This window comes from Leucoraja erinacea, chromosome 15 (genome assembly GCF_028641065.1).
Source record: "Leucoraja erinacea ecotype New England chromosome 15, Leri_hhj_1, whole genome shotgun sequence".
In the NCBI taxonomy this organism is placed as follows: domain Eukaryota; kingdom Metazoa; phylum Chordata; class Chondrichthyes; order Rajiformes; family Rajidae; genus Leucoraja; species Leucoraja erinaceus.
Genome location: NC_073391.1, coordinates 22,025,221 through 22,039,065, shown reverse-complemented (window position 1 = coordinate 22,039,065; position 13,845 = coordinate 22,025,221). Strand labels below are relative to the sequence as shown.

Sequence of the window (13,845 nt, the reverse complement as noted above, 5' to 3'; positions counted from 1 at the left end):
CACAAGCAATTTATAATGAATGTGCATAAAAGTTAAACGGAGCATTCACAAGTCCTCTTCAGACTAGTAACCGATTCACTTTCATTGAGGTAACTGATTTCTCAGCCAGGCATCTCTAAGAAGTTAGGCACAAAGTGTTAGAGTCGCTCAGCATCTCTGGAGAAAAGGATGGGTGACATTTTGGGTCGGGACCCTTCTTCTTAAGGGTCCCAACCCAAAATGTCACCCAGCCTTTTTCTCCAGAGATACTGCCTGAGGCTCTGAATTACTCCAGCACTTTATGTCTATCTTTGGTATAGACCAACAGTCTGCAGTTCCTTGTTTCTACATCTCTAAGAAGCTAATTTGCAGCCAAGGTCAATGAGTCCAAGATATTGATGGTAATTTCTCTATATTGTACTAAATGAAATACTGTTGTTAATATAGATCGGTCACCGTTCAATCCAGAAATGAGATGCCAATTTTATAACTGAAGGGTTTCGGCCCGAAACGTTGCCTATTTCCTTCGCTCCATAGATGCTGCTGCACCCGCTGAGTTTCTCCAGCTTTTCTGTGTAACTGCCAATTTTATAAAGCAGCTTTAAAGTGTTTCAACAACTTGCATCATCCCTTGACTAAAAGTTGTCTTACAGAAACACTGTCAACCAAAACCTGGCACAAAGAACATTTGGATATGGTAGGTGGGGGGAGGAGGATCAACAGCTTAGTGAGAGAGATATGTTTAAGATTAGGATAAAGCAGGTGAGTCTTGAGAAGGGAATCTAAAAGCTTAGGACCTTCCAATGCTGGAACACTTAAACTAAAGGATGATCAAAGTGATACAGATCTCCTGGAGGATCGTAGGGCTGGGGGAAATCACAGTGCGAGAGAAAACACGGTAATGTCAGGGAGAAATTTGGGGGAAAAAAAGTATATTCTGAGTTAATCTTGAGCTTTGTGGTAATGGATGAATGGTAAAGGGAATGAGTCACAGGTGGAGTCTAATGCAACATAAGGTATGGTAATGATGAAGAATGGCCCTGACCCGAAACATCACCCATCCTGTTTTTTTCCCAGTGAAGCTGCCTGTCCCGCTGAGTTATTCCAGCTTTTTGTGTATATATTTGGTATAAACCAACACCTGCATTCCTTGTTTCTATATTTCCTGAAACTGCTGCACTCACCCTTAACCTGGGAAAGGTTAAGCTGACCGTCCACATTTAGGATGGATCTGGTGAAGCAGAAGAGTAAGCTCAGGCAGTGTGGGGCCTACAGAAACCCAGGACTGCCTTGGACAGGAGGCATGGCTGGGAGCAGAGCGGATTCCAAGCAATGCTGCGAGGCTTCAAGGTTTTTGAGTACTCAATAAATATTTTTAAAAATATCAAAACTGCCGTATGAAAAAAATGATTGATTTGAAAAGTTACTAAAAAACTCAGCGCTATGAACTAAAGTAAATAAATTAAAATAAAACATATTTTCTTTGTTGCCCAGACAGGGAGTGCTTGTTAAAATGATCAGTGTTTGAGCGTCTAATCCAATGTATTACTGGAAAATTCCAACAGGTGGCGTCACATACTGGGCAGTACAGTGGCGCAGCGGTAGAGTTATGCCCCTGTCCCACTTAGGAAACCTGAACGGAAACCTCTGGCGACTTTGCGCCCCACCCAAGGTTGCCGTGCAGTTCCCGGAGGTTTTTGTCAGTCTCCCTACCGGCTTCCACTACCTGCAACCTCCGGCAACCACCTGCAACCTCCGGGAACTGCACGGAAACCTTGGGTGGGGCGCAAAGTCTCCAGAGGTTTCCGTTCAGGTTTCCTAAGTGGGACAGGGGCAATCCTGACTATGGGTGCAGTCTTAACGAGCTTGTACGGTCTCCTTGGGACAGCGTGGGGGGGGGTTTTCCCTTGTGCTCCAGTTTCCTCCCATACTCCAAAGACGTACAGGTTTGTAGGTTAATTGGCTTTGGTACAAAATTGTAAATTGGCTCTAGTGTGTAGGATAGTGCTAGTGTACAGGAGCGATCGCTGGTCGGCACGGACTCAGAGGGCCGAAGGGTCTGTTCCTTGCTGTATGTCTAAAGTCTAAAGGTTGGGGCTTCACTACAGAGTTCACTGGCAGGACACATAGATGGTTATATCAGTACCTTTCACTCAGTGTGCAAGGGAGTGTCAGAATGCTGAACCTCAAGCCCCAGCTAGTGTAATTCTGTCTAATGATATCCCTCGTTAGGCCCTGATAGATGTTTCAAATTTCCTTGCCACAGTTTGTTCAGAAATAAAGCACATTAGAAACATAGAAAATAGGTGCAGGAGTAGGTCATTCAGCCCTTCAGCCATTCAATATGATCATGGCTGATTATCCAAAATCAATACCCCGTTCCTTCTTTTTCCCCATATCCCGTGATTCCATTAGCCCTAAGAGCTAAATTTAACTCTCTATTGAAACCAGTCAATTAGCCTCCACTGCCTTATGTGGCAGAGAATCCCACAGATTCACAACTCTCTGGCTGAAAAAGGTTTTCCTCATCTCAGTCCTAAATGGCCTACCCCTTATTCTTAAACTGCGACCCCTGGTTCTGGACTCCCCCAACATCGGGAACATGTTTCCTGCATTTTTTTCTATGTTTCTAAAACACATTGATTTCTATGATATGAATTTAATTGAGTACATGAGTTTGCATTCCGCCAGCTATTTGGCATCCATCACAAATATGTGACATGAAGTATGTAACTAAGGGCGCCTTTACTTATGCTTGGCCATTCTGATGGAAGTCTCTGCAAAGTGGCCTGGCAACTATTGAAGTTAGTTTCTTGGCAGCTAGTGAAGTTAGTTTCTTCACAAAGTGTGTGGGGGTTGATATCTTCTCCTCCCTGGTGCTCAGTACACCTGCTTTTGGACTTTGCCCACAAAGTATAAACCCGTAGCTTCTCTATATTTATTGCATATGCTATCACCATTGAGTCAACATCAAGTTCCTTGACTTGCACGTCTCAGAAGATCTGGCATGGCCCCAGCACATTGATACAATCATAAACAAATCCATCAGTTCCTTAAAAGATTGAGGAGATTTGGTATGTTGATGAATGCATTCTTGAACATCTACAGGTGTATGGTAGAGAGCATATTAACTGGTTGCATCATGCCCTGATTCGGCAACTCGAACCACCGGGAATGAAGGAGATTACAAAAAGTTTCCAACACTGCCCGGACCATCACGGGTACTGACCTATTCACTATCGAAGGCATTTATAAAAGGCAATGCTTCAAAAAGACAGCCAGCATCATCCAAGTTGGCGATATGCAGAGTACTACCCTGACGACTACAAACTCAGAAGTTTCAAAGACCCTGGCAACGCTCTCATCGCATCCCTGCCATCGGGAGGAAGGTATAGGAGCCTGAAAACTGCAACTTCAAAGTTCAGGAACAGCTTCTTCCCAACAAGCATCAGGCTATTTCACACTACGAAAACCAACTAAACTACGAACTACCAAGTGCCTGGGCTACACTGGGAACTTCAGGCTTTATTTAGTTTTTTATATTTATTGAACTTGTATGGATGGTTTATAATATTCTCTATTGAGTACTGTGTTTACATACCTGTTGGGCTGGTGTAAGAATTTAATTGTTATAAAAACACTCTTGACCTTTGGCACTCCAGAGGCTAAACCTTTCACAGATTTAAGTTATTTTCCTTTAAAAGATTAATACCTTGGTGCTGTACAGCACTGCCCACTACTGTAGGGAAACGGTACTTCATCTGTCAAAGGTTCTTAGATCTAGGTAGACGAGCTTAAATGGTGAAAGATGTAACACATGTTTTAAAGTTGAAATTATACCAGGTTTTTGCAACTGGTTTCCCGTCTATGAATAAAGGAACTCCCCAGTTTACGATCGCCCGACCTACGTACATTCCGTACATACGCACAAACGATTGGGATCCCGGCAGTATAGCATTGAGGGGCCGCAGGGACATTCTGCCGGATGAAAACTGTGTTCATGGCCACATTTCCCACTTGCGAACTGTTCGTGTTACAAACAATTCACAGGAATGGAACCCTGCCCTGGGGATGACCTCTAGTGTGAAATTTAAAAAATCTAGAACAATCATAAAACTAAGTCACACTAAAAAAAGTTTTGAACATTACGGGTGCAGTTGTGTCTTCTAAAACTTAATGAAAGCACAGAAATTCAAGTTAGCTTAATGACACCTTGTAGCAACAGGTTTGAATAAATAGCCTATCCCTTGAATGGGAACAATTCCCCATTAAAGTGTATCACTGATTAATGATAATTGAAATAAGCTATTCAGCTCCCTAGACATTTGACAGCAAAGAGAACATATAACCCATTAATGACAAAACACAATGCCAGTTTGAGCAGAAAGATCTGCAGTTATTTAGAGTGCAAGTGCAACTCTGAGAGTTTTCTGACGTTGTAGATCAATAGTCATTTTAATCCTGCAATTTTGCAAAATCGTGGCAACACATGAATACGAAGCATCTGATCAGGCTCACGTCACATGAAGAAATCAAGGAAGGGGGATGGGGAGGGGAGCCGTCTGAGATGGGCCGCACCATGGCCTGGCATCGGTCCAATTCCCTTTTGTTTAGAGGAAGTGATGTGCGCTGTGGCTTCGAACATTGTAAATTTAACTGCACCGTAACATTTCAGGATCGCAATAACATCAATCGGGTCGCATGAAAAGCCCATGATCACGTACCTGGATTCCACATTAATTGGTACTCCACTCTGCATCTGCAAATCTTTTTCCAGCTATTTGAAACGACAATAGACCAGAAAACTGTCATGCTCCACCATTGCACAGTGTGACACTGAATAGTGGTGCAAGTGAGGCCACTCAACATGTACAAATCACCCGAGTCAGCAGCGGGTCACGCTGGACTTTTCTATAGGACTATTCAGAGGCCTCCCTGTGACTTAACAACCTGCTGAGGTCATCCAGGCCTCTTACACCTTTGCTGACAATCACAATGCTGATTGAGAATATTTTCTCAATAGTAAACTGGGTGAAGAAAGCCTTAAATGTGAAATCACATGGATTTGTCCGATTGGGAGGGTACACATTTTTGAGCTTACAAATGGATCTTTCAGTAATTACATCAAAAAGCAATATTCATAATTTATATTTGCCGATAAATGAAGCATTTCAATAAGCAAGAGAACAATACAAATCTATCTATCAATACTGTGGCAATTGGGATCAGCAGCCACATAGAATATCATACTGTCTGTACCATAAAATGATCCCTGACACAGTCGATGAAAACTGATCACAGGGGTCGACTGGATCGGATGTCGCTCCATGTGCAGAGCGAGCGGATTGGATGCAGCCTGCAGTGGCACAGAGCTGTGGAGCAACAGTGGAGGATATCAGAAACATCGTCTGGCCAGGCCGACCCCTGCAACTCCAGCTCTGCAGCCACCAGGACAATGGGCCTTTATGGCCGTTAGGACTACTGTTCTTAACAACTCTGATCTTGAAGGGTATAAGTGGCGCTGAAAAACTTAGCATCTCTCGTGTACTACCTGTGCAATGCATCCAGCGCCATTAACGTCAGCTGCAGGAGGCGCCCCCGGGACAAAAGGATGGCCAGGCGAGGAGAGGAGTGGGCCGTCGGTTCACGGGTACTGCTCCAGTACAACGAGTGCACAGGCTGACTTGACTTTGGACCGAATAATGGTGCCAAAAATGGTGGTGCCAGCATGTGTTATATATGCAAAAATAATCTCACTGTGCAGTTCATTATGTGACAAATGAACCACTATTGAACCATTGAACAACCTCAATGTAATCTACTATTCTGACACTCTAGTACTTAAGTATGATTGTGCCCGTGTTTTGGATTACATTTATTTTTGTCACTTGTACTAAGGTACAGTGAAAAGTTTGGTTTTGCATGATCAAGTCAAACTCAATCACATTGGATAGAGCATAGGGGAAGATACAGAGTGCAGAATGTAGTTCTCATCCTTACAGCACGTCAGTTCCATAGACCAAGTCCAATGTCCACAATGGGGTGGAGGTGAATCGGATAGTATCCTAACTTATAGAATGACCATTCTGAACCCCGATAACTGAGGGGAATAAGCTGTTCCTGATTCTGGTTTAAGCTTCTATACCTTCTGTGGATGGAGGCAGGAAGAAGGAGGAATGACTGAGGTGGAACAAGTTTCTGATTATTCACGGCTCTTTAGAGGTAGCGTGAAGTGGAGATGGAGTCAAATGGTAGGAAGTCTGATTTCTGTAAAATAAGATTTTTACTGAACTGTATACAAAAATAAAGAATTTCACAGTACCCAGGTACGTGACAATAAAGCACCATTGATATTGCTGTTTAATTCTTGTTTTTAATTTTTTTTAAGCAATTCAATGCACGAGTTGCAGCATATTTACATTTCAGAACCCAATTAGTCTGCTTGATATTGGAGATATATGACCAAGCCATCCCTGAATTCTATGCCCCAGAGTCTATAAACAGTTGAGACATTAACCATTCAAAAGGTGCAAATAATAAAGATACAGAGAAACCAAATTGGTTGTTTACCCCCATTCCCCAAGTACAATTCCAAGACACTTTCTGCTTCAACCCACGGTGAATCAGCCGAGCAAATTGCTAAGAAAACGAAAGGTTGCAGTAAGCCTGTAAATGCGTTGATGTCAGTTCACCAATCATACAGATGCTTTCTTAGATTAGTTTAAAGATACAGCGTGGAAACAGACCATGCGGCCCAACGATCCGCGCCGACCAATGACCCCCACACACTAACACTAATCTACGCACACTAGGGACAATTTAAATTATACCAAGACATTTATCCTACAACCTACAGGTCTTTGGAGTGTGGGAGAATGCAGCAATCCTGAAATAAATTCTAAATTCTAAATACTAATATAAAAGCAAATGCTGAAAATATTCAGCAGGGCAGTCAGCACCTGTGGTGGGAGTTAATGCTTCATGTCTGATAAAAGCTCAGAGATCTGATAACATGAATACCATTTCCCCTCAGTACACATGCTGCCCCAAATTCTGATCGGCTCTGGCAGTTTCAGCTTTTATTTCCATTTTTGCCTGCCTTTTACAAAAATTATTCGATTGTTTCCATAGATGATTAAAACTTACCCGAAAGGTAGAAATCTTGATGATCTATCTGGCTTTGCATCAACATCGTCCTGCTGCTCTGCGTCTTGTACAGGATGGAAGTCTTCTTCCTTTTCCTCCATATCTGGTTTTATAACAAAGTTTGTTAAGTATATCCGAACACTTATCTGAAGATTTGATTACAATTAATTGAAACTGACAATATTTATTTTCAGTGAAGTCGGATAATTAAGAATAAATGTAACTAAATTTCTAAATAATTCAAATGATTTAAAAGTACATTCCAACAGCAAAGTGACTATATCAGTCATATTAATTATCATTTGAATGTATAATACTGACTTACATCTGCAATGCTACCCTAGCTACAGCAAGGAACTAGATACAGTGAAGGATTGGACTTGATTTCCCCCTCCCACAATGGCTTAATCCTTAATACACGGCTAACACTTACCCTCCTCTGGTTCCACTCTGATTTATTATAAACAAACATACACTGGCATGTTTACAGGAAGTGTCAGTGCATGGCAAACTGCTGAGATAATTTCTCCCTCTCTTTTATCTGTATAGTATTTCAATAGCATTGATTGATCTAGGCAGGAACACCATATCATGTAATCCAGACTGATATTGCAGTCCAGTGCCAACAAGGCAGTGTTGCAATGCACTCAAATATTATATACGCAGTCAAATCAATGCACGCAATGGAAAGAAAGACATGCCATGTATCCCTCTTGTAATCACCAACATTAATTCTTCTCAGAGGCTGCATGGCTTATTAGCTATTTAGCAGAGGCTGCATTGCTAGCTATTTCTGACACTCACAATTTCTGTTTAAAACAGAATGATTTGCAACTAATGGAGAAATTAAGATATTTCATAAGAATGTCACAATTAACCATATAACATATAACCATATAACAATTACAGCACGGAAACAGGCCATCTCGGCCCAACAAGTCCGTGCCGAACAACTTTTTTTCCCTTAGTCCCACCTGCCTGCACTCATACCATAACCCTCCATTCCCTTCTCATCCATATGCCTATCCAATTTATTTTTTAAATGATACCAACAAACCTGCCTCCACCACTTCCACTGGAAGCTCATTCCACATCGCTACCACTCTCTGAGTAAAGACGTTCCCCCTCATGTTACCCCTAAATTTCTGTCCCTTAATTCTGAAGTCATGTCCTCATGTTTGAATCTTCCCTATTCTCAAAGGGAAAAGCTGATCCACATGTCTCTGTCTATCCCTCTCATCATTTTAAAGACCTCTATCAAGTCCCCCCTTAACCTTCTGCGCTCCAGAGAATAAAGACCTAACTTATTCAACCTTTCTCTGTAACTTAGTTGTTTAAACCCAGGCAACATTCTAGTAAATCTCCTCTGTACTCTCTCTATTTTGTTGACATCCTTCCTATAATTGGGCAACCAAAATTGTACACCATACTCCAGATTTGGTCTCACCAATGCCTGGTACAATTTTAACATTACATCCCAGTACATCCCACAATTAAGTGAAATGTATAGCTAAATGCACTGGTTATAAGGGATTTGTTGTGTTCCATTTAAATAATAAACATATTCATATTCACATTACAGGAGTAGAATTAGGCCATTCGGCCCATCAAGTCTACTCCGCCATTCAATCATGGCTGATCTCTGCCTCCTAATCCCATACCCTTTGACACCTGTTCTAATCAAGAATTTGTCTATCCATGCCTTAAAAATATCCACTGACGGCCTCCACTGCCCTGTGGAACTCATTGACACAGGGCCTTGGAGGCCAGGTCAGTGGAACATGTTCACCCGTTCACATTAGTTCAATGTTATCCCATTTTCTTACTCCCCACACCCGAGGAGGCCAATTAACCTACAAACCTGCATGTCTTTGGGATGCGGGAGGAAACTGGGGCATCAGGAGAAAACCCATGCGGTCACAGGGAGAACGTGCAAACAGCACACAGACAGCACCCGAGGTCAGGATCAAACCTGCTTCTTTGACTGTCTGCCATTGCATATTCTCTAACATTGTATTAAACTGCACAGTTTAAAACTGGTAAAAATAAATGTTTCTCTGTTTTTAAATGTGAAAAGTGATGTCACTTCTTAAACCACTCCGCCATTCAATCCTGGCTGATGGATCGCTCCCTCCTAACCCCATAGTCTTGCCTTCTCCCCATACCCTCTGATGTCCGTACTAGCTAACTCTGCCTTAAATATATCCACTGATTTGGCCTCCACAGCTTTCTCTGGCAAAGAATTTACAGATCCAGCACACTTCACCTAAGATGATGTACTTGATTTGATTTGGTACAGATGCAATGAAAATCTTACCTGCAGCAGCACAGACTCAGACAACACATGAAAAGATCATTTACACAGAAATTCCACCAGACTGAAAAGAAAGACTGCGTAAAACAAGACATTTGCACCTTTGTGGTCTATACCACATGCAGTGTTCATTTAGTTTAGCACAGAAACAGATCCTTCCACCCACCGAGTCCACACCGACCATTGATCGCGCCTTCACACTCGTTCAACGTTATCGCACTTCCGCATCCACTCCCTACCCACTAGGGGCAATTTACAGACACCAATTAACCTATCTTTGGGGATGTGTGAGGAAACCAGACGCGCCTCAGCCTCCAATGTATGAAGGAAAACAGTATGAAAATAATTATTTGAGAAAAGAAGACTGCAATGACAGAGTAATGTGACCGAGGGCAAACACATGGAAGGGCATTAATGAAAAGTAGTTATTTCTGCATATTAATGGAATTAATTTCCTGATAGGCTGGGGACAAAAATAATAGACCTATTGAAGAATTGATGTCCCAGCAAGAAAATCGCAGGCGATATTTCCAATGGATTAATTGATTGAGGTATAAATCCCCAGACTTATCTGCATTTATTTAATGAACCTGGGATATTATTGTGCCAGACAAAATGTGTAGGAAGGAACTGCAGATGATGGTTTACACCGAAGATAGACACAAAATGTAACTCAGAAGCACCGATGAAGGGTCTCGACTCAAAACGTCACCCAATCCTTCTCTCCAGAAATGCTGCCTGAGTAACCCGCTGAGTTACTCCAACATTGTGTGTCAATTTACAGTTCCATTTGCCTTGGTTGGGGGATTCATTAGATAAACAGACTAAGCCATCAGAGAAAAAGGCAGATGTTTGGAGCCTGTTTCTGGAACAAGGAAAAATCTCATCTCTTTTTTACGTGGATCTCAATATACCGAATGTACATCATCAGCATATACATCAATGGAAGTAACTGTAATTGTGCTGATGTGCGTACATATGGACATCAACAGGAAATAAATATCTGCAGTAAATGTGTATCATCAAGGACTTTCACAAAAAGTGTGCTATGCAATATAAATTATTATTAGACACTATCCAAAATAAAACTTAACCTTTACATTTCCAATGTACACATTTATCTCCTGTTCTGGAAAAGTGATATAATATCTATTTGCATTTGGGGATCTTGATAGATCTGATAAAGCAAAATCCATAATGTACAGAATTAACTTGAAATTCATTACTTTTTCGAACAATTATTAAAATGAAACATGTGGTTTAGAGGCAGTTTATTTGTTTGAGAATCACAAAATGTCAGCTATGTTTGGAAGTGTGAGAGCAATAGCCAGCACATTCTGAAATGTGTCATAAACATTATATAGAATTTGTACCAGAGAAATCATATCTGTGACTCTGTAGCAGCTTGAAGCAATTTTCACTCTCGGTAATTTAATTACTTCTGTGAAAACATGTCATCTTCAGAATAAACACCAGCTCTCAGCTGGTTAAAATGAAAATGATATGTGCACCAAATGGTTATTTTCATTTTACACATTCATCACTGCCAGCACACAAAGGACTGTAGATATTAATTTCCTGTTCATATCCACTGATATATACATTTTTCTAAATATCTAGGACATGCCCTAAAAGTATTGTTCAGTTTATAACTTAATGAAATAATCTACACAGCAAATGGATGCTGTGCCAAAAATATATGCACCACTGCAGAAGATTTTTCACGACATAATCTTAGGCAAATAGAGACACTCCCGACTTATGTGATAAGCAACTTATATAAACTTGCACTAAAGTAAACAGATTTGTACTCAGTCCCTAGTTCAAAGCCGTTTGTAAATTCCGCAACACTGTACAATCACTCAAGTTTACATTGAAACAAGCTGGCAATGCCTACTCACAAGGCCACACGTCGCAGAAATGCCTTATTGATGGGATGGACCTCAAATTTACAAGCAACTTTGCAAGTAACTTGAGCAAAACATAAAGTGCTGGATTAACTCAGCAGGTCAGGCAGTATATCTGGTGGACATAGATGTACGTTTCCTCCACAGGTACTGTGGAGAGGTTTTGAGTTATTAGCTGCTGCTGAGTTTAACCCAATAGTATTGACTCGCGTTTTGAACGAGGAGAGTGACGAGGATTTATTGAGCAGAGGGATTTCTGCTTGATTCCAATTAATACTCTCAGTGAGTTATTTTGGGCAGGGATGGGAACAAACACAGAGTCGATTATTCCAATTTGCATAAAATCTGACTGACAGAACGTAACCCTTTGGAGTGCCTGTATGTTTAAATTGTACGACTAATTCTGCTGTGCCCAACCATAATTCATATTCTATTTAGATTTTAGAGATATAGCACGGAAACAGAGCCACCAGGTACATGCCGACCAGCAATCACCTGTACACTAGCACGATCTTACGCACTAGGGACAATTTACAATTTTACCAAAGCCAATTAACCTACAAAACTGTACGTTTTTGGAATGTGGGTGGAAGCCAGGGCCCCCGGAGAAAACACACCTGATCACATCACAGGGAGAACGTACAAACTCCATACTGTCAGCACCCGTAGTCAGGCTCGAACCTGGGTCTCTGGTAGCTCGTAAGGCAGCAAAGTTACCCCACCATGCCACTGTGCCACATTTGGCGAATCAAAGGTTTTTCTTTGTACATGGCTCAACAATAAACTAAATTAACTAACTTAACCATATGCCACAACCAAGAAGTTGTATCCAAGTAAAATTAGTTAGTAAATCTGTGGGTTTAAGAGGCGGTATAACACCTTTCACATTTGAAACCCGAACAGCAAGTATTTTCATTTAATTTCAATCCACAGATTATCAAATGCCATTGCCAATGAAAAACCAATGGAACATAACACATCAGCCCTCTGTCAAACTCAAATTTTTCACCCCCCCCCCTCACAATTTTTTAAAAAAGCTACCAAAATTAATATCTGCTAGAACATTAAAACAAATCATAAATCTTTAAACTATGCAGAAATCAAGTGGCCAATTTTTTTGCACAAGTTTCTTTAATATTTACGTGGACGTGTCTTCTTAAATATCTGTTTCAATAGTTAACCAAGACAATGTAAAAATAACATAGAAATAAGTTGAATAATGTAACTCTGTATAAGTATTGATTTGAGAGCGTGTTAAAGCCATTAGGGTCATTCGTAATTAAAAGAGGAATCTTTTTTCAAACTGCAATTCCTTCAATGGTCACACTGTCAATGGTAACACGGTCAACGTGTGATTGGCAAGGATATGAGCCAGTCATCTCCACTCTTCCGTTCAGCAACAAATGGCGTTTTTGCCTGCATTTATTTTCATCGCCCGGTCCACTGGGATGGTTGCTTTAATTTGTACGGATACCATTACAGGCAATATCCCTCCCAGTGACATTGAAACCATGATAGATGCGTTTTAAGTCCCAGATCCATTCATTTAACAGGGCGTTGTAAATTCCGAGAAGGGATTTCGCCATATTCTCGATTGCGGGCATAGAACGTGAAAGGGATCAAAGTCTTATGCATATTGTCCTAAAACTATTTTGGGGGAGACAATGGAAGTTCGGGGTTTTGTTGGAAAAAGTTTTTACTTCCCCATGCACGGCTATTAAACCGGCTACAAAACGCGACCAACTGCGGTTCAATGAGGACGCGGTGAATAACAAAAAGACGTAGGCTTGCGCCTTTAAGAATTTCCGAGAAATGCAAGTGAGCAATCAAAATCAGGCTAAACACCGGTTAAAATAAAATAAAGTAAAGGTGTTCGCAGTACCTTCGTCTAAACCGATTAGAAGCGGCGCAGAGAGCAAGAGCGGACACAATAACTTAGTTCCCGGTTAAGTTGTTGCCGCTGAAACTGACACAAATTGTATCGGACGTCGAGGGATGAGGAAATGGCTGGTGAAACTGACTGGCGGCAGTTCCGCCCCTGCATACAGCTCCACAACACAAACCCTAACTGCCAAAGTTGGATTTCAGAAAACCTAAGCGACAAATTAAAATGTGCTCCCCCAGATTCAAGACTCAGTGGCAGAATCTCTCGAGTTTGGACTTGATTTGCAGGATACTGTTTAATTCAAAGGAAGTTCATCTTCTTGACATTCCCCCATGAAGAATGGCCAGGACTAAATGTATTTCCTGTATTTTAATTTGTCGCTTATGTCTTCTATCTTTCCTATCGTATCCAATGGAGAACACGGCCAGGAATAAATCATTACACCTCAAATTATCAAGGGACATTAGACTTTGGGGAAAATTAATCTGTTAATTTTAGTTAGAGCCCCAAGGGATATTGAGAGAAGGCAGGATGCTAATTGGGGATGATCAGCCATGATCATATTGAATAACGGTACTGGCTCGAAGGGCCGAATGGCCTACTACTGCACCTAT

At 41.3% G+C, this 13,845-nt stretch overlaps 1 protein-coding gene across 1 annotated transcript in view; it reads right to left on the bottom strand.

Moving 5' to 3' along the window:
- The window catches only part of casp7 (caspase 7, apoptosis-related cysteine peptidase), a 54,333-nt gene extending 40,816 nt beyond the window's left edge, over positions 1-13,517 (bottom strand). The window contains exons 1-2 of the mRNA XM_055646890.1: positions 13,229-13,517; positions 7,126-7,228 (exon numbers count right to left, since the gene is read on the bottom strand). Coding sequence (XP_055502865.1) covers positions 7,126-7,226 — 101 coding nt within the window. The 5' untranslated portion in view covers positions 7,227-7,228; positions 13,229-13,517. The remainder of the gene's footprint in view (positions 1-7,125; positions 7,229-13,228) is intronic.
- Positions 13,518-13,845: the final 328 nt, after the last annotated feature.